A 27,419-nucleotide genomic window follows, 5' to 3' on the forward strand; every position below is an offset into this window, starting at 1 on the left:
AATGGAGTCCTCTGGCTAATGTGTTCCTGGCCAGTCGTCTCTAAGTCTTTTACTATGACTAAGCTTCGACTAAACAGAAACACATTAGGAGGATAAGGCTATAAGTCTGTTTTTTGTCTGTTTGGAAACGTTGTAAATCAATTCAAAAATCAAATCAAAAAGTTTTCAAATTTAGAATTTGGGATTCATCCTGCATGAATCATCCGAAATGGCAGCTGCCATTTTTCAGGTCAGAATAAGACAATGAAGAAGAAACACATGGCCCCAGGGAGAAGTCCAGCAGGCTCTAGCACAGAGAGTTGCCATTTTTTTATATCATCCAATCCCTATAAAAAAAAAAAAAAAAAAAATGCGGTGTAATCTCTTCATCTTAGAGTCCATGGGGAAAAATGGCGGACGGAATGCAGGTCAGAGCATTTTAGGACATGGTATGAAACATTTGTAGCCTCCTTACAGGGGTCCTTCTTTGCTCATAGGTGGGAGCATTCTTAAATTTTCTCTCTTGCTTTGCTTTATGCAGCCTGTCATACAGTATTTTGCAATTCATAGTTTCCTCATACAATAAACGCTGTAGCAAGAAATAAAAACAAACCAACGATTTTTCGTTGTTTCACCTCTGACAAAAATCGAAAAATGCCACCAGCGGGAAGGGGTTAGGCCACAGGTTTTAAACAATATAGGAAAGAAAAAGGATCTCTCTGCTGCTGAAAATGCCCTGGATAAGGTACAAAAACATTTGATATTACACAAAATTGTACACGTGATCGTGGTACTGAGAAGAGATTTATGGCTGATTCAGAGCACAGAAGGGTTTGTGCAGATAAAGGCATAATTAGCAAGGTCTCCATCAGACAAATTCAGCGGATTAAGAGAGTAGCTGCTGAAACATCATTACAAAGTGGCAAACGGGTATTTGAAGATGGCATCTCTTGAATCCCAAAAACTTCAAGGTGTAGGACCCGCCAGTGGCTTGCAGTTGTTCATAAACATGCTAATCACCACCCCTGAACAATGCTCAAGCAGAAACAGTTGCAGTGGGCCCAGACATACTTGAGAATTAATTTTGAAACCGAGGGTAGCATATATATATATTTTTTTTTATTGCAATAAAAACTACCCCATGCATCCTCTTTGACCATTTATTAATTTTAAATAAAAAATAGAGCCAAACTAATCCAAAGTATCCAAATTCATATCCCCCTAAGTTGTCCTTCTTCCTTCTTCTTGGCGTTTTTGTAAACAGCACGGCCTACTGAGTCACACTATTTTTGTCACTCCCATAGTAGTGTAGCTCAGTGAGATTGACTGTTTTTACTAGGCATGGCTGCAGTGACACTCTGGTTTTAACTGACTGGGTGAAAGGAGGATGTTTAGGAGTTGAGTACGACCATTTCATGGACCATTATGGTAAAAGCTCATGACAACTTTGGAAGAGAAAAAATGTGAAAAAAGATGGATGAAATTATGTATTTTAGCAGCACGAGCTTTGACATAAATTGGAATGATTTTAGGGACAAAAAGGATACTGGTGCGTATGTGAACACACTTTATACTACTGAGCTGTACTCAAGATTTGTTGATGGAGTGGAATGACTGTCTTCATACACTGTACCAGTGGCGTAGCTAAAGTCTTATGTGCCCGGGTGCAATCTTTTGTCTGGGGCCCCCTACCTCATCCCTACAGTGAATTCTTGATAGTGATGGTGATGGGTGCTAAGGAGTTTAATCAACCTTAGTGTGGTTAGGGTAACCTGTGGGTCTCCTTGGTTTATGGGCCAGATAGAATCTGCAATCTCAATACTGATTCCAGTGCTTATGGGCCCCTAAGGCTCCTGGGCCCTGGTGGGACTGCACCCTGTGCACTCCCTCAAGTTACACCCCTGCATTGCATTACTTATCCTGTATTGATTATAAGTTACATCCTGTATTATACTCCAGAGCTGCACTCCCCATTCTGCTGGTGAAGTCACTATTAGAGATGAGCGAGTAGTACTCGATCGAGTAGGTATTCGATCGAATACTACGGTATTTGAAATACTCGTACTCGATCGAGTACTACTAGCTGTTCGAAGTTAAGATTCAATGCAGAACCAGCGTTGATTGGCAGAATGCTATACATTGCCAATCAACGCTGGTTCTTCTCTTACCTTTAGAAGTCTTCTCCCTGCGCAGCGTCCCACGTCCTCTTCCGGCTCTGAATTCACTCTTGGGCTTGTAGTGCGGGCATGCGCAGTCAGCTCTGCCCAGGCCCGATGCCTAGCAGAGTGAATTCAAGGCCGGAAGAGGACGCGGGGATGCTGCCCAGGGAGAAAAATCCAGCCTGACCCTCACTCATGGACTTGGTAAGTAGAATTTGATCGAATGTTTCGTACCCCTGAAACGAGCATTTCCCCTCATAGACTATAATGGGGTTTGAAACCCATTCGAACAGTCGAACAGTGTGCGGCTGTTCGAATCGGATTTTGTTGGGGGCTCAAGACCCCCTGAGTTATGTTGTTGTAGTTCTAATTGGAAAAAGAGGAAGTTACGCGCGCTCGGGAGACACACACACAACAGACACAGCTGTCAGTTATTCAAGTGTCCCACTATATTGTTCAGCAGCGTAGGTTTATAAAGGAAGCACAAATGCATACAGGTCACATGACCCGACATCTAAATATGGTCTCATGGATCCGGTATCACGTAGCATATATTGTCACATACATATATATATCTTCAACTTAACATCTGCCAACTTATGCGACAGTTAGCAGAACATCCTTGATAAGCAAAAAATGTTACATATACCACAGCACTGAGCATCAACGGTCATGTACACCACATCACCTCATATCTACAGTTCTTAAAATGATAACAGACTACGTCTAACCACTGGCGTGCAGTTATCTATAGTTCAGCAGAATGAATCTAACCGTTAGCATGCAATCTTAGACTTGTGGTTTTGCTGTCCAACTGACTTTGTCTCTTAATAAAAGAGCAAGTTTATTTTAACCCTTACAATTCCCCCATTTTTAGACATTATTCTCATATCAAATGAGTACATTCACCTACAATGCAGATGCCAGGCCCGTTGGATTCCCCATCTGATATTCCTATAATGTCTACCATTTATGTCTAACTTTATCAGAACATCGATTAAAACACATCAAAATTAACTTGAGAAAGCATAAAGCAAGTAATGTCCATCTCTTCACTCCTGCCGTGGTTCAGGAACCTTTTTACAATGGGAAGCGTGTATCCAGGTACATTTTTCCTCCAATTTGACTGAAATGGCAGTTGTCAGCAGCACTTGGAAGGGACCGTCAAATCTGGATTCAAGAGACTTCCTGATATGTCTTTTCCCAATCACCAGGCTGCAAGCTATGTGTTCCTGAAAAATCAAAAGAGTCTGGAATAGAAGAAAACACCTGTTTATGTGTTGCTTTCAGTCTTTGACAGAAGTTCTGGACATAGCTGGCAGTGCTATCATAATGGAGTTGTAAAGTCTGGGGAAAATACAACCCTAGTCTAGGCACACTTCCAAAAAGAACCTCAAATGGTGACAGACCTGTCTTTCTATTAGGAGTGGTCCTCACCGAGTATAATGCTAGAGACAGGCACTCTGGCCAGGGCTTTCCTGTCTGCCATGGCTTTCTGAATTTTCAACTTTGGTGTGCCATTCAGCCTTTCCACTGTGCCTGAACTCTGAGGATGGTAGGCTGTGTGGAAAGCTTGCTCAATCCCCAACACAGACATTATTTCCTTCATTATTTCACCTGTGAAATGTGTACCTCTATCAGACTCTATCACCTCAGGTATCCCCAATCTACACACAAGCTCAGACATCAATTTCTTGGCAGTTATCTGTGCGGTTGTCCGGCCCACAGGATAGGCCTCGGCCCAACCACACAAACCAATACGTACTCGTACATTCCAGACTTAGGCAACTGTATGTAATCTACTTGTATTCTCTGAATTGGATACAGGGGTTTTGGTGTGCATTTGGTAGGTGTCTTAACTACCTGTCCTGGATTGTGTAGAGCACATATGTGACACGCTTTTACGTGATTACCTGCAACCCTTCCAAAACCTAGGGCAAACCATAGTTTACCCACTAGTGACTCCATGGCATTTCAAGAGGCATGAACCTTACCGTGGGCCAAATCAGCCATTTGGGGGTATACTGCTGCGGGCAGATACAGTCTATCCCCCATTTTCCACATCCCTTCACATTCTCTGGCACCAGTCACCTTAGAGTACAGCCCTTTGGGGTCTGCTAGGTCAATGTCTATTTTGCTCACCTGGTTGAGACCCTTCCATGGCAGCAGTACCGCTGTTCTGGCTGCTCGATCAGCCTTCTCATTTCCGATACTCTCAGGGTCTCTTCCCTTTGTGTGAGCTCTGACTTTCACAATTGCCAACTGCTTAGGGAGCAATATGGCCTCCATCAACTGACTTACTAAGTTTCCATTCATAATTGGCTTGCCCTGTGCCATCAGGAAGTTCCTGGACCTCCATATTGGACCATAATCATGTGCAATGCCAAAAGCATACCTGGAATCAGTGTAAATGTTTGCTGTGCTATCCTTAGCTACATTGCAGGCTTCTGTAAGAGCTTTCAATTCAGCTTCTTGTGCTGACATGTGTGGTGGAAGGGCTTCTTGTACTATGGTGTCATGTATAGTGACTACTGCATACCCTGTAACAAATTTGCCTGTTTCTGTTAGGTACCTGGAACCATCCACAAACATCTCATAGTCAGGATTCTCCAATGGGGCATCAGTAACATAACTGAAGCCGACTGTCTCCTGAGACATCAGGTCAACACAGTCATGCTGATGTTGGCTGTCAAATAAGTCATCTTCTGAGAGGGAGTTTAAAAATATCTCGTCATCTACTCCCCCTTTGAATCATGAACTCCTATTGGTAAAAGAGTTGCAAGATTCAAAGTCAAACAACGCTGAAGTGCGATGGTGGAGGAGGATTGTAGAGCAAATTCCATTTTGCTTTGTCTTGCCAAAGACAAATGACGTCTGTCTACCTGTGTGAGGATTGCATGGATGTCATGTGGTGTGTATACCACCAGGGGGTGATCTAGGACAATGATGGAGCTTTTTTTTAAAGCAGGGCCTGTACTGAGCGTACAACCCTTACATACGAGGGCGTTCCCCATGCGACAGCATCCAAACGTGCACTATAATATGCCACAGGACGCTTCCTATCTCCATGTTATTGTGTGAGAACTGCAGTAGCATGTCCCATCATCTCAGTGACATAGATTTGAAAGGGCTTCTGATAGGCAGACTGAGACAGTCATACAAAGGCTGCATGGTCAGAGATGCAGATCTGATCCACGGCCTACAGTATGACACCAAACCCAAAAAGGTATGTAACTGAGCATGAGAGGTTGGCACCTGCATTCCTCTTACCACTTTGGTCCGTTCATCTGAAAGATGTTTGGTACCTTGGCTCAGACAATGACCTAAGAACACCACCTTTTGCTTACAAAATTGCAGCTTGTCTGTACTGGCCTTACAACCGTTCCGGTAGAGGAAACACAGCAGGTTTATGGTAGCAGCTTCACATGTCTGTTTATCTGGGGCACAAAGAAGAAACATTATCAACATATTGCAACAATACAACAGCATCAGAGGCAGGGTCCCAGGCATTCATGATCAGTGTGAGACACCTTGTGAGACACCGGGGTCTCCAGCAAGGTTACTTTGTTCAATTCTCTTGGGTCATGGACCATGCGGTAAGTATCTGGTTTGCCCTTTTAGCCCTTCTTTTTGACAGGGAACAGTGGTGTGTTGGCCACTGACGTACATTCTTTTAAAGTCTTAGCTTTTAACAATTCTACAATAGTTGTGGCTATAGCATTTTCTTCGGCGTGTGTCAGTGGATACTGTTTGATTCTAGGTGGCTTTTGCTCCTGGTTTCAAGTTTACCATAACAGGGGGAACATCTGATTTTCCCAGATCGGTTTTACTTGTTGCCCACAGATTTTCCGGGACCTGAGACAATAATACATTCTCTTCATCAGTGAGGGTGAATAGTGAATGTGGAGTATTCACCACTGCAGATACTAAACAAAGTATCTCGTGATTGGTTTGTGTGGTTTGTACATAAGCTTCACCGGAGGGGTGCAGCATGATGTTACAACCCAGTACTCCCATCACATCAGTACTTAGAATATTGTCTGAGGTTTCGGAAACAAGGAATCTAGTCAAAATCCTCCTTATTTATATAATCCCAAGTAAAGTCAGTTCTCTACAACTTCTAAACACTCCAGAATTACAAACAATTCATTGAGATAAGTAAATGCTCAAAATATATCAGCAGAGAAGGCCGAAGCCTTAAATAAGGGATCAAATCTATTCCCCCGATCACCATAACAAAAATTTATACACAAAAAAACATTACAGAGCAGATATGTGAGTGACTTCTGATTTACTTAGTCAGATATCTAGCACCTTATCACAAACAATGTTCCAGAAACACCACTTTAGTTTTGTAGAGCTGCAATTTATCTTTACCTGCGTGTACATATTAGGGGCGTTCTGTGCCCCTTGTGGCAAGATAATTCACATATATTGCCTACCCCTATGGGGCCTAATCCCATATCAGAAGGAACATCTGAATAACAATGACCAATAACAATGTACAAGTATTAGATAAAAAAAAAATTCACACAATAAATCCCGATTGTTAACATACATAGATTTATAGTATAAACCCATAACCAATATTTATATTACAAGTATAAAGCCCATGTGATATACTTGATACACACAAGCACCAATAATACCAGGACAATTGTGGATAAAAAAATCTGGTCATGTGCATTACAATTTAGTAATAGTGACGTGACAGTATTTAGTCCTGTAGGGGCCACTAAGGGACATAATACTGTGTGCAGGGGCCACAATGGGGCATAATACTGTGTGCAGGGGCCACTATGGGGCATAATACTGTGTGCAGGGGCCACTATGGGGTATAATACTGTGTGCAGGGGCTCTAAGGGACATAATACTGTGTGCAGGGGCCACTATTGGTCATAATAGAGCGCGCAGGAATGCGTAGGAGGGACTCGGTCGAGATCTTCGGTGTCGGGGGGGCCCCATGTCAAAAGATCGCCACGGGGCCCCGCCATTCCTAGTTACGCCACTGCACAAAATGTTACATATACCACAGCACTGAGCATCAACGGTCATGTACACCACATCACCTCATATCTACAGTTCTTAAAATGATAATAAACTACGTCTAAACACTGGCGTGCAGTTTTCTATAGTTCAGCAGAATAAATCTAACCGTTAGCGTGCAATCTGAGACTTGTGGTTTTGCTGTCCAACTGACTTTGTCTCATAATAAAAGAGCAAGTTTATTTTAACCCTTACAATTACGAACCCCGAACATTTTAGTGTTCGCTCATCTCTAGTCACTCTGTACCTACATTACTTATCCTGTACCGATTCTGAGTTATATCCTGTATTATCCTCCACAGCTGTGCTTACAGGGTTTACATATATTCTATGACTTATTTCTTCTATGATATTTATGAATTTTTAATCTAAATGGGTAATAATCACTTTTAGTGTTTATTAGGAATTCTCACATCCTGAACTGGGAGTGTCTTATCAGTTGGTGATATAATGTGATAGTATGGAGTGGCGTTACTTAAGAAGACGCTACTTCACCTGCTGCACACTCGCTCAATATACAAGTTGCAGAATTGTCTTTGATTCCTGAAGATTCTGCAAGATCAAGAGGCAGAAAAAGCTTCTCTGGATTTTAACACCCAGATAATTCAGCTGACAGGTGCGAATCTATGTCCTCTGTATCACTGATTATATCAATCTCTATAATCTGTTAATATATTATTATTATTATTATTATTATTATTATTATTAATTATTATTATTATTATTATTACTATTTGGGTATGTATTACATTTTGTGTATGGTTTCTGACATTAATGATTGATGAGTTAGATGTGTCCGGTTTTAAAATAACAGTTTCGCCGCAGAGCACAAAAAAGCGCTTGAAACATGCTGGCAGGTTTCCATCTCCTGCCCTTGTTTTGTGCAGGAAACGGAAACCTGCAGAACGGAGTACGGGTGCAGATGTGATCGAGCCCTTACTGATGATTGAGGACAGTTCATAAGTTCATGAAGGACAAGGGCAGTAGAGTGATATAGCACTAAGGCTATGGTCACATCTGTATTGAGTGACCGTTCGGAGAGTCCGTCCTGAATCCGCTTGAAAAATGCAGACTTTTCTCTCCACATGTTGCAGACAGAAACCCATCCAGCCTATGGGTTCCATGTTTTTTTCCATGGGTAACCACTTTATAAGCGAACTTGGTTTCCATTTTTTGGGTCCCCAAACAGACCTGAAATATGGAAACCCCAATTCAGGGGTGAACTTAGCGTTAGTTGGGATTTTCATATAACTGGGAAAGCTTCCTAGACTATGGATGCAGCAGGCGGAGTGCTAGAGACAGCGGAAGGAAGTTAGAAAAAGGAGGTGACAAAAGAGGCCATCAATAAATTAGAGAAGAGACTGTCAGGATGGTTAATAAAGAGGAGAGAGATGTGCTTGAATGTGCAGCATGGTGGAGATCATTGTGGAGGACAGCCAAAGCTTGAATTGTATTATACAAAGAAAGAGACATGTATCATAATGACTGAGCAGAGGGTTTCCTACCCAGGTGTGCCTATATGGGATGGCATATGTTCACATAAAATGTACCATCCAAACAACACCCCAACAGATTGAAATAACTAGGGTAAATTGGTAACTAGTGAAAGGTGGACTCAATGTCTATGTCAGGATTCGGGGACCCCATGGCCTTTCTGCTATGCGGCGCATGCCCTGGAGCAGTGGCGTAACTAGGAATGGCGGGGCCCCGTGGCGAACTTTTGACATGGGGCCCCCCCGACACCGAAGATCTCGACCGACTCCCTCCTACGCATGCCTGCGCGCTCTATTATGTTCCATAGTGGCCCCTGCACACAGTATTATACCCAATAGTGGCCCCTGCACACAGTACTATGTCCCATAGTGGCCCCTGCACACAGTATTATGTCCCATAGTGGCCCCTGCACACAGTATTATGTCCCATAGTGGCCCCTGCACACAGTATTATGTTCCATAGTGGCCCCTACAGGACTAAATACTGTCACGTCACCCGCTGACCGCTATACCAGGACAAATTGTGGATAAAAAATCTGGTCATGTGCATTACAGTTTAGTAACTCCATGTGCCTCATATTAATATCAGTTAACCCCATCATCTCCCTCACATTAACCCCTGTGTGCCTCACCATAAGAGTTACTGATATGTGAGAGACATGGAGGTAATAATACAGTATCTTCATTATTATTACCCCCATATGTCTCACATATCAGTAACTCTTATGGTGAGGCACACAGGGGTTAATGTGAGGGAGATGATGGGGTTAACTGCTATTAATATGAGGCACATGGAGTTACTAAAACAAAAGTAATCACCCCATATACCTGACATTAATAAGTAACCCCAGTACGTACCTCTGTAGCTTTAGTTTTTCCTTTTCCATTTTCCTTCTTCCTTTCTTCCTCCAGTGCAGGACGGCAGGGATAAACCCCGCCTCCTCCTCTCATTGGTGGGCAGAGGACAGCAGAGAAAGGGAGAGGGGAGAGAGGGGGAGCATCCTGAAGCGCTGACAGGAGCCAGAGCTGCAGCTCCTGTGTCTCAGCCGTTGTTGCAGCTTCGGGGCCCCCTGTTGGTGGAAAGTATTCCACCAACAGGGGGCCCCGATCATTATACTCGGGAGTCCGAAAAGACCATAATGATAGCAGCAGTAGCAGCTGTCACCGGGCCCCTAATGTCCCGGGCCCTGTGGCAGCTGCTACCGCTGCTATGGTGGTAGTTACGCCACTGCCCTGGAGGCGTGTTAGAGACTCCTCTGGCTGTATTTAGTACACTAAGGGGTTAAGTTGTCTCCTTGGTGTCAGTTTGACTGGCAGGCTGTCTGGCCAGTCATTCCTATCTGTGATGGGTGAGGTTGTATCTCTGTTCCTATTTAGCTCCCCTCCCCCATCTTCATTCGCCTGCTATAGTTTCAAAATAGTTTGTTACTTCCAGGTTCTATATACTTTATCTGTACACTTGCTATAGCCCTTAAAGAGGACCTTTCATCAGATTGGGCACATGCAGTTCTATATACTGCTGGAAAGCTGACAGTGCGCTGAATTCAGCGCACTGTCAGCTTTCCAGCAGTATATAGAACTGCCTGTGCCCAATCTGATGAAAGGTCCTCTTTAAGCTTTGTTTTCCCTTCCTGCTTCTTGCCTGTTTAGTTTCCTTGTTTATTTCTGTATTCTATTGCTTACCTATATCTACCACTGGGCTAGCCTGACTACTCTTAACAGCTATTGTTCTCCTGCCACTACTAGTAATACTCTGTTTCTTTTACATCTCAGCCCACTGTTAGGGTAACTATAGGGAATCTATTTTAGGTTCCTGCGAGGGGCGTCCTTGTAAGGATGTTACTCTGAGGTTAGGCGGGTTCAGACAGGGGTTCTGTTAGGGAAAGTTTCCCAATCTGCTTCTTCTCACGTTCCTGGATTTGCATCCAGCCGTAACCAATTCAGGTCAGAGGTTGCAGGGACGTCGGGGACTCTCCTTGGCCAACCTGAACTTACCCAGTTCTTTCTTCGGAACCAAGCTAAGAGGGGAAACATGGAAACAGGGAAAAGGATGCTCAGAAAATTTTGATCCAGTCCTCTTTGCAGATCATCTCTAAATCATTAAGATGTTGAGGCTGTCACTTGGCAACTTGGAGCTTCAGCCCCCTCCTTAAGTTTTCTATGGGATTAAGGTCTGGAGACTGGCTAGGGCACTCTATGACCTTAATTAGCTTCTTTTTGAGTCACTCCTTTGTTGCCTTGGCTGTATGTTTTGGGTCATTGTCCTGCTGTAAGATCCAGCCACAACCCATTTTAATATCCTGGCGAAGGGAATGAGGTTGTCACTCAGGATTTTATGGTACATGGCTCCATCCATTCTCCCATTGATGCGGTGAAGTAGTTCTGTGCCCTTAGCAGAGAAAAGCCCCCAAAACATAATGTTTCCACCTCCATGCTTGGCAGTGGGGACAGTGTTCTTTGGGTCATAGGCAGCAATTCTCTTCCTCCAAAAACGGCGAGTTGAGTTAATGCCAAAGAGCTCAATTTTTGTCTATGTCTAAATAAGAGACCTTCGCCATGTGAGGAGGAGAGTTAAAGGGGTTGTCCATGATAAAATACAAATTAACCTAGAGGCCACACGGTGGCTCAGTGGTTAGCACTGCAGCCTTGCAGTGCTGGAGTCCTGGTGTTCAAATCCCGCCAAGGGCAAAAAACCATCTGCAAGGAGCTTGCATGTTCTCCCCGTGTTTGCATGGATTTCCATCCCATATTGCAAAGACATACTGATAGGGAAAAAATGTACATTGTGAGCTCTATGTGGGGCTCACAATCTACATTTAAAAAAAAAAATACAAATTAACCTCAACACTAAATCCCCTCCCTCTGCCAAACTTCTAATATATATATATATATATATATATATATATATATATATATATTGCAATTACCCATATCCCTGGGGCGATCACATAATAATTTGGTGACGTTCCGTTTCACCAATTTCGAAATGGAACATCACCAGTACTTTTCCTCCTCCCACCCAACCCCATCAATACTTACCAGCCTTCCTGTCTGGGAACTTCCAGCCTGTGCACAGTGACTTCAACCCGTGCACAGTGAAGGAGAAACAAGGAGCTGTCTCTCAGACAGGAAGATAGGTAAATATGATGCAATGTCTTAGTAGTGGGTGGGATAGCTAGCTTAGCTAGGAAGCAAGGGAGAGGGGCGGGCGCTACTAGTGGGTGTGATAGCTTAGCTAGGAAGATAGGGAGGGGGGTGTAATGGAGTGAGAGAGGAGGGGCAAGCAATGACAGGGAGGTAGTGTGTTAGGTACACCGGAATCTACTTGGCAGGAAGATAACAAATGCAGAAGATGCCAAGAGCTCCCATAGAAACCCAGAAATCACTCAAAACACTACTAAAAGTATATGGGTGCACTTTTAACCCATATAGCAGCACTTTTCTCTCCGCATGATTCGTGCAGACACTGAGTGGAAACCACACGGACCTCATTATAGTCTATGGGGTCCGTGTTGTTTCTGTAGTTAATCGCTTTTTAATACGTATAGGTTTCTGTACGGGGGTTCCCCAAGCGGACTCCCAGAACAGAATACCGAGCACAGATGTGAACCGAATAAGAGTGCTTTAAAGAATAGAAGTATTAATAGTTTGGTTTTGTCAGTCAACCAATGGCAAAGTTATTAAATAGAAGAGAAAGGTAAATCTTATGAATATTTGGTGTGAAGACCATTTTCTGTTCCTGCATGCACAAAGCAAACTCCATAAAGTAAGGGCCCCTTCACACGACGTAAGCACTCGGCTCACCGAGCCGTACAAGCGAGCGCTTCTAAACACTTCCCATTCACTTCAATGGGAGCGCGCGTAAAGCCGGCTTTACGAGCGCTCACATTGAAGTGAATGGGAAGTGTTTAGAAGCGCTCGCGTGCACGGCTCGGAATGAGCCGAGCGCTTACACTGTGTGAAGGGGCCCTTATGGTTGGGTGAGTTTGGTGTGGAAGAATTTGTCAGTCCGTACACACACAAAATATTGTCAAAAGCCTTCCCAGAGTTGGTTCAGCTGCCTATGCATTTAGAATGAGATGATATAAAAGGTAATGTAGGGAAAATGAATGTCCCCAAACTTTTTTTTCACTGATATGTATATACTGTATGTTCTGCCCAGCAGCCACTGAGGAGTCCACACTTGTTTAAACCTACAACTAGCACAAGCAGATGCAGTGTCTTCCCATTACATCTACTTTTCATTGTCTACAGATTTTACAGTCATTGTTCATGTAATGTCTTCTGGTTTTTTAGGCTGCAAATTGAACAAATAAATTTCTTTTCACGTCACCTCTGGAAGGTCATCTCCGAAGTTTAGATATTCTTTCCATCTGATGGCTTCCTTGTTCTGGACTCTACTGTCGCTGACAGCTCTATGCAGTAATGGGGGTGTTGTATCTGGACAGCAGTCACCAAAACTGACAGTGGAGATTGTCGGATACATCTATATTGATGGTACAATTCATATAAAGCATCAAATGGTTCAAGTACATTTAAATTCAACTGAAAGCTTGGAGCTGATGGAGGCCATGATGTTTGCTATAAAAGAAATTAATAACAACTCCAATTTTCTTCAAGGAATAAAACTGGTCCTGTCCCCCAGGATCTTTACTAGCAACTCTGAAGTCCGTAAAGGCAATAGGAACAAATCAAAAACGATAGCGGCAATCATTGACACTGGAGAAGATTATTCATTTGATGAGGTACGATGTCCTGACATTAAACAATGTTGATAGAAAATGTTGTGATTGATTTTGAAATCCGATTACCGATCATTTTTCATTTGAACCCGATCTCGATCCCAATTCTGATCCCAATGCAAGTCAATGGGATTTTTTTACTAATTGGAGATCAGATTTTAAAAGCAATCCTATTCACTATACAGCATGGAATCTAACAATTGAACGCTTTAATTGTTAGAATCCACGCTATGTAGTGATTTTTTTTTAATCACTAAGTAGCCAGAGGATTTTTCTTTCCCTCGCTGCCCCCGCCTCCCAGGTTAAAGTTTAAAGAGCTAGGAAGGCGGGGCTTGTAGCTTAGGAGAGTGTGGGCAGGAACAGGGCGGGGAGCCATGACGTCTCCTCTCCCAGTACCCGCCCACACTCTCCTAATCCGCCCACACTCTCCTAACCTGGGAGGCAGGGGACAGCGAGGCAAAGAAGAACGAGAACACCGAGCACCGGACCAGCCATCTCTTCAGGTAAGTAGCTACTAGAGATGTTAGCTAGTCTCCCATTAGATCGTGTTCAGGATTCCGATCGCGATCGTGAATTTTTCTCGATCGCCGATCAGAATCCGATTTTTTCTGAACACGATCGTTCAACCCTATTCCTTAGTGATTGCCCAGGGAACTCCTACCTTAGCTATTCTGATACCTGTAGTGCTTCTACAGCAGGTGGCTGTAGTGGGTGCAGCCCAGGAAGCTACTGGGAGCACATGGTCTAAGTTTGTCTTTATTTATCTTGCAGTGGAGTAACTAATAGACTTAGAATTCATTAGCGGCTGCTCTGTGCTACAAAAGGCAGCTTCCCTATGAAGTAACAGGAAGCACTCAGTTGGTGGTGTAGCCCGACAGTGAAGTTAACTGTCGGGCCTTGTTCACACCAGGGTGCCCTGCGGTTCAGAGTCCAGTTGGGCTCCGCAGGCTATCGTTTATTTTAAGTTTTATTCATGATAGCCTGTTGTGGAGGTAAGAGGTAATGCAAGGTTTGTTACCTGTTTGTTATTTTCCCTCACGTCCCCTGGGCCTCCGATTATTATACTCTGAGGGCTGAAGAGACCCCAGAGTATAAGGATAGCAATGAAATAAATGGGCGAACCTCACGAATATTTGTCAAAATAACATTAATATTTGCCTGAAGTCGGCTCAAGGCTCTGGGAGCATATTATATTGTGTGGGGCCACAGTGGGGAGCATATTATATTGAGGGGGCTCTGGGGAGCATATTATATTGTGTGGAGCCACTGTGGAGCATTCTAATGTGTGGCACGACTGTTGAGCATTAAATTGTGTGCGGCCACTGTAGAGCTTTACACTGGGGGGCAGTGCAGGGAGCCTATTATTCTGTGAGACTTATTCTTCAGCATTGTGGGGAGCCTATTATAATGTGTTGGGCTACTGTGGAACATATTATACTATGTGGGGCTTCTCATGAGCATATTATATTGCATGGGGCCACTATGGAGCATTGTACGGGGCAGTGTGGGTAGCCTTTTATATTATGTGGGAAATATTAGACTGTGTGGGAACTCAGGTGATCATTATACTTTGTGGGGCCACTGTGGAGAATATTATACTGTATGGGGTCTCTGTGAAGCATATTATACTGTGTGGGGCCACTCTGGAGCATTACACTGTGTTGAGGCTTTGGGAAGCATATTATATTATATATATATATTATGTATATGCAACGATATATACAGTGTGGGACTACTATGGGGGCTCATGGGAGCATTTTATACTGTGGGTGGCATTATGGAGCATTATATACCATGTTGGGTCACGGGGCTTAGGAGAGCACTTTATACTGTGGAGGGCACTGTGGAGCATTATATACCACGTAGCGCATTACACTGTGGAGGAAGGGGTTCAAAATTCCTGCTGGCAGCCCTGTGTGCTATGTCTGAATCACAGGTCTCTCACTATAATCTTGCACATAGTGTAGTGTTCCATCTAGTGATTATGCTCTGACATCTACTCACCTCGGTGCTCAGTGTGCCCATGAAGCGGCCGACAAAAATCCTGTCTTAAATAGTACAAAGCCCCTCCCACTTTTCTGAGTCGACCAGCAAGCAGCCAATGGGAGTGTGGGTGTGTCAATCACACACACACACCCCATCGCTAACTGGCATAACCCTACATGTAGGATTTAGCTGTCCGCTTGAAAAGTCGGACATCTTTGCAAACGGACACTTAAGGACAGGCACGGACAGCAAAGGACACTGCATACTGTCCCATTTAAAATCATGCAAAATGTCACAGATACAGCTAGTGTCCGATGCTAATGTAGCTGTCGGAGACCAACGCTAGTGTGAACGCCCCCATACAGTATAAGCAGTGACTTATCTCTCCAAATGGCTCAAAGTGGCCCTTCTTCACAGTGTAATGCCCTATAGCGGCTTCTCCACACAGTATAATTTCCCATATCATGCAGTATAATGTCACATAGTTGCCCTTCCACACATTATTATGTCCCATTGTGGCCCCTCCATACAGTATAATGTCCTATAGTGGTCTCTCCACACAGTATGTCATATAGCGGATTCTCCACAAAGTATAATGTTCCATGTTGGCCCTGGTACATTTGAGTACTTGGCGTTCTGTAATGCAAAGTCTGGAGTCTAATGTCCCTCTCACACACACTAATGCTGATGTCCTCATTGACCACTCTCTGCTCTGGTTAATAGATGAAGATCCTAAACTGATACAGGATTTCCATAGTAAATAGTCATTTTGTTCTCTACCCTGAGGCCGAGATCCTGGGGGTTCTGTTGGTTATTTGGATTTTCTAATCATTACTCTGATTTGTGTTTCTTATTTCTAGGCTCAATATTCTCCAAACACTACAAAAATCCCCGTGATCACATGTTCCACCGTACCCTTAAAACTACCCGAAGGTTCATCCTTTCTGCACACGGTGCCTCCTGTCCAATATCAGTCAAGAGTTATTATAGATATTCTCACACATTTTGGCTGGACCTTTGTGTCCACTTTGGCATCTTCTGACGTCGCTCTTACTTCATTTATGGATGAGTTCACAAAAGAAGCCAAAGGTCGTAACATCTGTTTTGCTACAAGAATAATTATGTGTAGGGGCGATGACTCCACAAAGAACATCGAGAACCTGCAGAGTCACCCCAGGGCTCAGGTGGTGGTTCTATTTGTTTCACTGACTGATCTAGAACGTCTTCTGAGTGATGCTCATAAACTCAACGCATCCTACACCTGGGTGGTCGGCAATTCACTGGGGTTCCCAAAGGAAGCTTTGGAAAAATATAACCAATCTATTGGACGTATCATCACTGTTAATATTCTATCATATCCACTGCAGAAATTTAATGACTATTTTCAGGAAAAGATCAAAATGGATAATTTTACATACCCAAAGATCATGAGCAGATTTCATCATTCTTATTTTAAAAAATCCACTAAGAACTCGGACCGTAAAAAAGAATTTTCACCTTCGCGTAAGATCATGTTTGTAGTGAATGCTGTATACGCCATAGCTCATGCCCTGCGGGATATGTACAGTGACACCTTCCCCAATGTGAATGATGACGATTTGGTGAAACACAGAGGAAAATTCCTGACGTTTCTTAGAAACACAACATTTACCGGTGAGCATGAGTCCATAGGTTATTACATTGTATGCATGAAGTCAACCGAATGATTATGTCTGAAATATTTCAGTGTAGGTGAGATCTAGGACAGGACAAGAGAGATTGCTCTATGATTTCTATGATTGTCTCTCCTAAGTCTGTGGGCATGTACTAGAAGGAGTAGTCTGTCTCCTTCCCCATCCATTACTAAAAGTCCAAGTGACTGATCTGCAAATATAGGGCAAATACATGCAGGTATAATGAAGCGAAAATGATCCCTAAGGCTAAGGCCCTACTGGGCGGAAACGCAGCAAATAACCACAGCGGAAAACTCTGCGTTTTCTGTCGTGGAAAAAATGCACATGTACATGCATTTTTCATTGCATTTTTTAGTTTTGTGCTGCGGAAATTCATATGAGTTTTCTGTTGAATTTTTCACCGTGTTTTTCCTCGAGTTTCTCATGTGCAATAAAGGTAATTGAAAGGCTATATTGAAAATCCTAAGAAATTATGGTCCTCTGCTATTTAGGCCGGGGTGGAAATGCCGCGATTTGGCCGCCGCGGAAACGTTGCGGAAAAAATCGTGGCGTTTTACAGTACTTGCAAAGTGGACGGTATTCATGCGAATCCCATGCCCATCGCGGTTTTGAAAATCGCAGCATGTCAATTATATCCGGCGGCTTTCCCATAGGTATAATTGTAACAGAAAGTCAGCAGAGGAGAACTCCATGAACTGTCTGTTCAAAGCGCTGCAGAAAGAACCGCAATGCGATCACGCCGCGGTTGTTCTTGCATCGCTTTAGCGCAGTGGTTCCGGCCCGTGGGGCCTTAGCCTCAACCAAACAAAACAGTGGATTTTGTCTGCGGATTTTGATGCTTTTCCGCGGCGTTTTTTGCTGCGGTTTTCACACTCTCCATAGCAATCTGTGGAGTGAAAAACTCAGCGTTTCCGCAACTATAAAGTAACAGCTTTTTTTTTCGCAGTGTGGGGCTAGGATTAGACAAAATTGCATTCACTATGCTGGTAATGTAAAACGCAGCGTTTTTTTCCGCTGGGTTTCCGCAAAGCCCAAAAACACTGCGTTTCCGCCCAGTGGGGCCTTAGCCTAAGGCTAAGACCCCACGGGCCGTATACACAGCACTAAAGCGCTGCGGGAAGAACCACTGCGTGAATGCATTTTGGTTCTTCCCACAGTGATTTGAAGAGAAGGTTCACAGAGTTTTCCATTATATCTACGGGAGAGCCGCCAGCGACAAAGACAAATAAAACTAAGAGTAGAATAGCCTTTGTAGATGCTATTCCAATGTGGTTTCAGTTATAAAAAAGTGTTTGAGCATATCTCCAGTTGGGAACTTGATTTAAATGTCTCCTTGTCTGACGATGATGTTCGGAGGATTCTGCGATTCTCCCATGGCGCTTCCACTTGTATCCGCATGCAAGAAAACCATTTCAAGTTATTGTCTCGATGGTACCGCACACTGGATTGGATGTTTCACAAGAAGTTGGCCAATACAGACCTTTGCTCGCGTTGCAAGTCAGCATCAGGAACATACTTGCATATTTGGTGGTCTTGTCCGGCAATTATAGCTTTCTGGATGATTGTTCAGGAGAACATGAGGAAGATTTTGAACTCTCAAATTACTCTGTCGCCCCTGGTGACATTCCTGGCACTGCCTATGCCTTCATTCAAACCCACGAAAGATATACTTGCCAGCCATCTCTTGTCGGCAGCTAAGACTTTGATTCCTAGGTTCTGGCTACAGACATCTTCCCCACACATTTCACTCTGGTGGGAAAAGGTTCGGGAGCTGGCTCGATTTGAGGAACTCCTCAGCAAGTCTCAACGCAGGACTGATCTTTTCATAAAAATATGGACTCCTCTCAAGTCCTTTTTGGATACTGAGTGATGGGTAACTGTATCCTTTACCAGTCCTATATCCTGATAGATCTCCTGCATATTGTCTTCCTCTCTACCTGTGTTCCTGTACTAATATACCCTTCTCTTTCCCTCCCCCTACTTTTTCTTCCCCTCTCTCCCCTTCCTCCTCCCCGCTCTTGCTCTCTCCTATTCTCTTACTCCTCTTTTCCCTCTTACTTTTATTCTTTTCCTCTCTCTTGCCTCCTCTGCTTTCCTCTCTTGTTTTTTAGGGTTACCACTAGTCATCGAGTTTTCATATTTTGAAGTCTGCTTCTTTTTCTGACTTATATCTGCTGTTTTCAAAAGTTCAGAGAGCTACTGAAATGTGTGTTCTGTGCCTATATCTGGAATTAGACTTTTTCTAGCAATGCCTTATCCGTTTCTTCGGCTCCAAATGAGTTTTTACTGTACTATCTAAACTGGGCTTCAAGCATTTCTTCATGGAATTTATTCCAATTCTGGGCTATACTTCCACATGTTACAACTTATACAGTGTTGGCACCCCTGCAATTCTTTTTTTTTTTAATGTAGATTGTGAGCCCCATGTAGGGCTAACAATGTACATTTTTTCCCCCTATCAGTACGTCTTTGTAGAATGGGAGGAAATCCACGCAAACACAGGGAGAACATACAAACTCCTTGCAGATGTTGTTCCTGGCAGGATTTGAACCCAGGACTCCAGCGCTGCAAGGCTGCAGTGCTAACCACTGAGCCACCATGTTGCCCCGGCACCCCTGCAATTCTGTCAGATAATACTCAGTTTCTTCCAAAAAATGATTACAAGCACAAACTCTTTGGTATTAATATCTTCATTTATTTTGCTTGCAATGAAAAAACACAAAAGAGAATGAAAAAAAAAAAAGTCAAATCATTGATTATTTTACACAAAACTCCAAAAAGGTGCCGGACAAAGGTATTGGCCCCCTCAGCCTAATACTTGGTAGCACAACCTTTAGACAAAATAACTGCGCACAACCGCTTCCGGTAACCAGCAATGAGTTTCTTACAATGCTCTGCTGGAATTTTAGACCATTCTTCTTTGGCAAACTGCTCCAGGTCCCCCCTGAGATGTGAAGGGGGCCTTCTCCAAACTGCCATCAAGAGATCTCTGCACAGGTGTCCTATGGGATTCAGGTCTGGACTCATTGCTGCCACTTTACAAGTCTCCAGGGCTTTCTCTCAAACCATTTTCTAGTGCTTTTTGAAGTGTGTTTTGGGTCATTGTCCTGCTGGAAGACCCATGACCTCTGAGGGAGACCCAGCTTTCTCACACTGGGCCCTACATTATGCTGCAAAATTTGTTGGTAGTCTTCAGACTTCATAATGCCATGCACACGATCAAGCAGTCCAGTGCCAGAGGCAGCAAAGCAACCCCAAAACATCAGGGAACCTCCGCCATGTCTGACTGTAGGGACCATGTTCTTTTCTTTGAAGGCCTCTTTTTTTTTCCCCTGTAAACTCTATGTTGATGCCTTTTCCCAAAAAGCTCTACTTTTGTCTCATTTGACCAGAGAACATTCTTCCAAAACGTTTTTAGCTTTCTCAGGTAAGTTTTGGCAAACTCCAGCCTGGCTTTTTTATGTCTCTGGGTAAGAAGTGGGGTCTTCCTGGGTCTCCTACCATACAGTCCCTTCTCATTCAGACGCCGACGGATAGTACGGGGTGACACTGTTGTACCCTCGGACTGCAGGGCAGCTTGAACTTGTTTAGATGTTAGTCAAGGTTCTTTATCCACCATCCGCACAATCTTGCGTTGAAATCTCTCGTCCATTTTTCTTTACCGTCCACATGTAGGGAGGTTAGCCACAGTGCCATGGGCTTTAAACTTCTTGATGACACTGCGTACGGTAGACACAGAAACATTCAGGTCTTTGGAGATGGACTTGTAGCCTTGAGATTGCTCATGCTTCCTCACAATTTTGCTTCTCAAGTCCTCAGACAGTTCTTTGGTCTTCTTTCTTTTCTCCATGCTCAATGTGGTACACACAAGGACACAGGACAGAGGTTGAGTCAACTTTAATCCATTTCAACTGGCTGCAAGTGTGATTTAGTTATTGCCACCACCTGTTAGGTGCCTCAGGTAAGTAACAGGTGCTGTTAATTACACAAATTAGAGAAACATCACATGATTTTTCAAACAGTGCCAATACTTTTGTCCACCCCCTTTTTTATGTTTGGTGTTGAATTATATCCAATTTGGCTTTATGACAATTCTTTTTGCGGTTTTCCATTGAAGACAAATGAAATGAAGATAATAATACCAAAGAATTTGTGATTGCAATCATTTTCTGGAAGAAAGAGTATTATCTGACAGAATTGCAGGGGTGCCAATACTTTTGGCCAACACTGTATCTGTTATATGTTTATATATCCTTGTTATTGCTGTATAAATGAAAAAAATCAATAAAACATTTACCGTATTTTTCGGACTATAAGACGCACTTTTTTCCCCCAAAATTTGGGGGGAAAAGAAGGGTGCGTCTTATAGTCCGAATGTGGCGCCTGGCACCCGCCATAATAGAGAGGCGAATGCCGGCAAGGGATAGACGCCGGGACCTGAGACATCGCTGCGCTCCTCTGCCCTGCATGAAGCCAGCAGCGGGAGGAGTGATGCTATTCCGCTCCTCCGTCCCCCCGCCGCTGGCTTCATGCAGGGCAGAGGATCGTAGCGATGTCTCAGGCCCCGGCTTCTATCCCTCGCCGGCATCCGCCTCTCTAGTACAGCGGATGCCGGGTCAGTATTGGTGGCCCCTTCTCCCCCGGGGCCGGTCCCCACCGGCCCCATACCTGTAAAGTTGCAGGCCGGCTCCTGCGCGGCAATATCGCAAGAGCCGACCTGTTCGGGTGACAGCCGGGAGCCTAATGAGGCTCCCAGGCCTGTCACGGCTATATTAGTATTGCGGCTGGGTCTATGACCAGCCGTAATAATAATATACAGAATGTCCCATAGACGGCAATACAGTTGTATTGCCGTCTATGGGACTTGCAATCAAGTGACCGCAGGCTCAACCCCCGGGGGGGAATAAAATAGTAAAAAAAAAAAAAAGCTTTAAAAATATATAATAAAAATATGAAATAAATAAAAGTTCAAAATCACCTCCTGTCCCTAGAATATATATATATAAAAGTAGAAGATCATATGTCATAAACCACCGGGTTTTTTTTCAATACAAGGTGATCTAAGCAATAGATATTCCCCAAAATGGTATACAGTAACTAAAAAGTACTTCTGGCCCCGCAAAAAAAAACACTCTATGCGTCCCCGTACAGCTGCAGGGTCACCTGTCAATGTGGCCTTGCAGCTGTTGCAAAACTACAACTCCCATATATTAAATATTTTACCATTTTTTGCTTCAAAATTTTTTTTCCCTATTTTCCTCCTCTAAAACCTAGGTGCGTCTTATAGTCCGAAAAATACGAATTAAAAAAAAAAAAAAAAAAGTGTTTGGGCAATGATAGACTCCCATTAAAAGAGAAGCCCATAAAAAAAGTCAACAAATGCACTTTTTCTCCATTACCACCCCATTCTAAATATTTTACAACTTACCAGTACCTTGTACAGAATATTAAATGGCGCCATTACAAAGAACAATTAAGCCCCTATATGGCTCTGTGAATGAAAAAAATACAACAGTTATGGGGCTTGGAAGGTTGGGAGTCAAAAATGAGACTAAGATGTCTGAAAAGTTAGCAAAGTAACGCTAGGTTCACACCTGCGTTCTGGTCTCCATTCTGTGATTTCCATCTTCTGCATGCAAGAAGACGGAAAGCACAGACCGGGTCCGGCCATGAGTGGTGGTGAGCGTTTTATGCTCTCCGCTGCTAAACTGGTTTTTTTAATCCGGACACAGAGTACTGCATGTCCGACTCTGTGTCCGGATTAAAAAACCCGGTTTCGCGGCGGAGAGCATAAAACGCTCACCGCCGCACAGCTTTCTCACCCATTCAAATGAATGGGTGAGAAAGACTCCTGCAGGTTTCCGTCTCCTGCTCTGTTTTACGGAAACGGAAACCTGCATAACGGAGTGCCGGGCGCAGATGTGAACGAGCCCTAACAAGTACAGACTGATTAGTGACCTTTCCTTATCACCATGTCCTCATGATAACACTTCTTGCCATAGCTCCATTTTTAAACCATGAATGCCTCTATGACAAGGCTGACCAAGGCCAGAGCATTGACAGAAAGTGTAGTCTTGAGGACATAGAAGAAGAGACGTTACCGCTCATATGTGAGATGATGTAATAGACTGTATGGCATCATATGTTCTATTAATTGTTAAAAGTCAAAACTGTTACTTGTACTCCTCAGCTCCATTCATTCCCCCGGGTGTTAATTATACAATGAAATTTGATGGAAATCATAATGGACCGGCTCGATACAACATCTGCACTATCCAGGAGAACAATGGAAGCTTCCAGTACCTGCAGATTGGCTCCTGGGCAAATCAGTTGATACTTGATACCAGTCTGATCTTATGGGAAAATAACATGGTGCCTGAATCTCACTGCAGTAAACCTTGTGGTATTCACGAAAAGAAGCACATTGACCAGGCTAATACATGCTGTTGGTACTGCATCAAGTGTAGAGAAACTGAGATTGTAACCAATGAGTTGACATGCAAAGAGTGTGACCCTGGATATTTGCCCAACACACACTACAATGACTGCTCCAAGCTCCCGCTACATTACATCCAGTGGGGTGATGGGCTGGCTATAGGATCAGTCTATTTCTCCAGCCTGGGAATTCTTTCCACCATCATTACTGGTGGGGTCTTCATATGGAATAACAACACCCCAATTGTTAAGGCCTCGGGACGTGAATTCTGTTACATCCTGTTGAGTGCAGTCCTGCTCCTATTTATTATGACTTTTATCTTCATTGCTCGCCCTTCAGTTGTCATCTGCAGCCTTCGACGTGTCGGACTTGCCACATCATTCACTGTTTGTTATTCAGCCTTATTAACGAAGACCATTCGTATCACCCGTATCTTCACCAGTGCAAAGAAGGGGATTGTACAACCGCGCTACATCAACCTGGTATCTCAGCTGTCCATCTGCCTGGCTCTCATCACCTGCCATCTTGTGGGGCTTTTAATCTGGCTGATTGTGGAGCCAGCCGAAGTCACTGAGTATGAATCTCTGGAGAATAAATATAGTATTCTAAGGTGTAGATCCGAAGACATGAAGATATTGATCTCCTTGGTGTATGATGCACTGCTCATTCTCCTCTGTACAGTCTATGCCTTTAAAACCCGCAAGTATCCCGAAAACTTCAATGAAGCCAAATGTATTGGACTGACCATGTACACCACCTGCATCATCTGGATGGCCTTCTTGCCCGTCTCCTATGTGACTTTCAACAATCCCAAGGTAAAGTCAAGAATCACAACATGTCCTCTTACATACTGTAGCTGCCAACAGTCTCAAATTTGCTGGGATAGGGGCAACACAGTGGCTAACACTGCAGCGCTGGAGTCCTGGGTTTGAATCCCGCCAGGAACAACATCTGTAAGGAGTTTGTATGTTCTCCCCGTGTTTGCCTGGATTTCCTCCCATTCTACAAAGACATACTGGTAGGGAAAAAAAATGTACATTGTGATCCCTATATGAGGCTCACAATCTACATTTAAAAAAAAAAATAATTGCTGGGATTGTCTAAAACTAGTCGCAGACCAGAAGGGAAGATAGATTTTATTAAAAAGGACAGAGTTTCTGTTAACCTCCCTCAATTGGGACAGTCCTGGGGGATTCAAATGCCCTGGTGCAAATTCAATGTTAGTACTGTACATACAAGTAATGTAACATGTAACTTTATTCTACTGGGATGTATTATGTATAGTGGTTGAAAAAGGTGAATTTTCAGAATTTTTAAAAAACTTTTTAGCTTGATAGCAGTGAATGAAGCCCCAGTCATGCAAGCACATTGGTACTCCATTCACAAAATTGCTTTAGGGATCTTTCGATCCCCCGTTCTCCTGATTGCTATGAATCCTACAACTCGTAAGGGGTGTCATTTCCTCAATGGGGTCCCGTGTCAAGGTATTCCACTTTACTCCCATTTTAGGGGCTCTGCAAAAGTGGCATGGCATCCAAATACTAAACTGTCTAAATCTGTGCTTCAAAAACCAAATAGTACTCCTTCCCTTTTCCGACCGGGGGCACTATTATAGTAAGTGCTCTAATACAGCACTTCCATCTAAGTAATAGTATTATCAATGGGGAGGGGGCACTATTACTGAAATAGTGCCCTAATAGCGCCTCATCCACAGGTAATCATCTCTTCCCTACATAAGCAATAGGAACTATGGGGGAAGGGTGCTATTACAATAATACTGCTCTCCCACATAAGTTATGGTGTTACCTGTATGGAAGCATTATTACTGTAATGGTGACCCCAGTCATACAATAGTCTCCGCACCTCATAAGTTATTTACTCAAAAAGTAAAGAAGCAACATGGAAGCAATGTTGTCATCGAACTCCTCCATGTGTTAACAGCCCTTGTAAGACATCCTCCTCTCTTGCCAGTCAGGATTCGGGGTAGCACTCTATTTAGTGTAACCAGATGAAACCAATGAGGTCTATGTATGGTTGCCGGAGTGAACACTTTGCTGATATTGGGTCTGTTGTGTCTCCTGCAGGTTCAGATCACGACTCTCTGCGTCTCCGTCAGTCTTTGTGCTTTTGTCATACTCGGAGGTCTCTATGTGCCAAAACTCTATGTTATCATTTTTCATCCAGAGAAGAATGTAAAGAGCTGTCAGCGGTGCAAAGGCGTCAGTCATACAGAGTCATCACATGGTGAGCGGAATATTGGCAGGTCTTATATACTGGAGCAAAACTAGATCTTACTTTACTTGAATAGATATAAGGTCCTCATTTTATTCTAATGCTATCAATATATCAGGTGAGAGGATCCCTAGACCAAACGTCAGCATGGCATGGGGTTCAGCAGAGCTCAGGAGGCCGGGGGCTGATGAGCGGCCAACACACATGTGGCTCCACCATTTCACCTTTGCTATAAGGCATTGCTATTGTGGTCCATGTGATGCTCTTCTGTATAAGGTCTCTCACATTATATTTTTCACATCAGTTTAACTGATCAATTTAATGGCTCCGTTATTTTAGTAAAAAAAACTGATGCGCCTGGTTCGGATCAGTTTTTATATTTACCTTGTGAGGGCGGGTTCACACTTGTGCCCGGGCCTTTGCTTTGTGGGTTTCCATCTTCTGCCCGAGAACCTGGACAGAAGACGGAAACCCGGCAGTCGGTTTCTGCCCTTGGACACCAGTGAGCACAGAAAAGACCCCCGAATATAATAATAGTGGTAGTTGTGGATCACGGCCTTGGCCCAGGCCTGCTCACAGCCGCCCCCCGCGTCCTACAGCAGAAGGGGAAGTGGGGGGCGGCCATGAGCAGGCTCAGGGAGGTAGGTAAATAGTCCAGCAGGTAGCGGGCTATTAAATAAAAAAAACTAAAGTATTTACGTACTTACCTTTGCGATCCCTTGTCACTGCTGCTCCTGCGCCGCCTCCTCTTCACCCGGCAAAAGACGTCTGCGAGATGACACCTCCTGTGCTCAGATGCAGAGGTCCAAACTTTTATTCATAGGTCTATTTTTCATTCATATGCTAATTATCCAGCAACGAGCACCGGAAGTCTCAGTGAGCACTGTCTGCTGTGTGTGTACACGCACTGGGGCCACTCCACTGACAGTATATCCACAGTAGGCTGAGCTTATTCCTGCTAAACCCAAGACTCACATTGTTCTGCTTTATTTGCAGGCACGACTGGAGAAGTTTTCCTATCTCGCTGATGAATACATTTTATGTCAATAGACTATAAGGTAGTGACAAGCAGCTAGCAGAAAGAATCCGCCATGTTATAATCTGCATCATCTAATAATCATCTATATAATCTATGCAAGACACAAAGCCTGCCCACAGCGATCGATAATGCAGCAAGATCACTGGATGTTCTCATTATTACTGGGTAGAAAATGTATCTGCAACAAATACTAACCTTTGCTTCATGCGATGATATCTAGGATCCGAACTCTACATATATACTGTTGTATACTAGTATATGATGTCTCGTAAATCAGAAGACAGAACTACACACTGTCCTGTAGGCAATGAGGTCTATTGTACATGGCAGATATACACCAATCTAGAGTTGTCATCATCTAGAATTGTCACAAATTTTGACTTTGATACCAATAAGTATTTATACCGTGTTTCTCCGCAAAGACAGGGTCTTATTATTTCCTCTGAAAGATGGGTTACGGCTTTTTTTCAGGGGAAGTCTTATTTTTTTCCATGAACAACAATCCACTCACCAGTACCCCCCTTACACCCAAAACAATAGAGTTGGCAAGTGCCAGTGGTGGATGGGCTCTCATACACAGATCTGCGTCACTCCTGTCAAAGGCATGTCACTGTTGGGTCCCCTGCCATTGCAG

The 27,419-nt window shown here is 43.7% G+C and overlaps 1 protein-coding gene across 1 annotated transcript; it reads left to right on the forward strand.

Moving 5' to 3' along the window:
* Positions 1 to 13,053: 13,053 nt before the first annotated feature.
* Positions 13,054 to 26,796, forward strand: LOC142217833 (metabotropic glutamate receptor 3-like). The gene is made up of 5 exons (XM_075286153.1): positions 13,054 to 13,422; positions 16,266 to 17,058; positions 23,269 to 24,329; positions 25,599 to 25,733; positions 26,743 to 26,796. The coding sequence occupies exons 1-5, from the start codon at positions 13,054 to 13,056 to the stop codon at positions 26,794 to 26,796; spliced, it is 2,412 nt and encodes an 803-aa protein (XP_075142254.1).
* Positions 26,797 to 27,419: the final 623 nt, after the last annotated feature.

The sequence above is a fragment of the Leptodactylus fuscus genome, chromosome 9 (assembly GCF_031893055.1).
Source record: "Leptodactylus fuscus isolate aLepFus1 chromosome 9, aLepFus1.hap2, whole genome shotgun sequence".
NCBI classification, from domain to species: domain Eukaryota; kingdom Metazoa; phylum Chordata; class Amphibia; order Anura; family Leptodactylidae; genus Leptodactylus; species Leptodactylus fuscus.

Excerpts from the sequence above, each read along its gene's own strand:
- LOC142217833 (XM_075286153.1), top strand. The coding sequence starts at position 13,054 with ATGGCTTCCTTGTTCTGGACTCTACTGTCGCTGACAGCTCTATGCAGT. Across the intron at positions 13,423-16,265 it reads AAGATTATTCATTTGATGAG|GCTCAATATTCTCCAAACAC; the intron begins GTACGATGTCCT and ends TCTTATTTCTAG. Across the intron at positions 25,734-26,742 it reads GCTGTCAGCGGTGCAAAGGC|GCACGACTGGAGAAGTTTTC; the intron begins GTCAGTCATACA and ends CTTTATTTGCAG.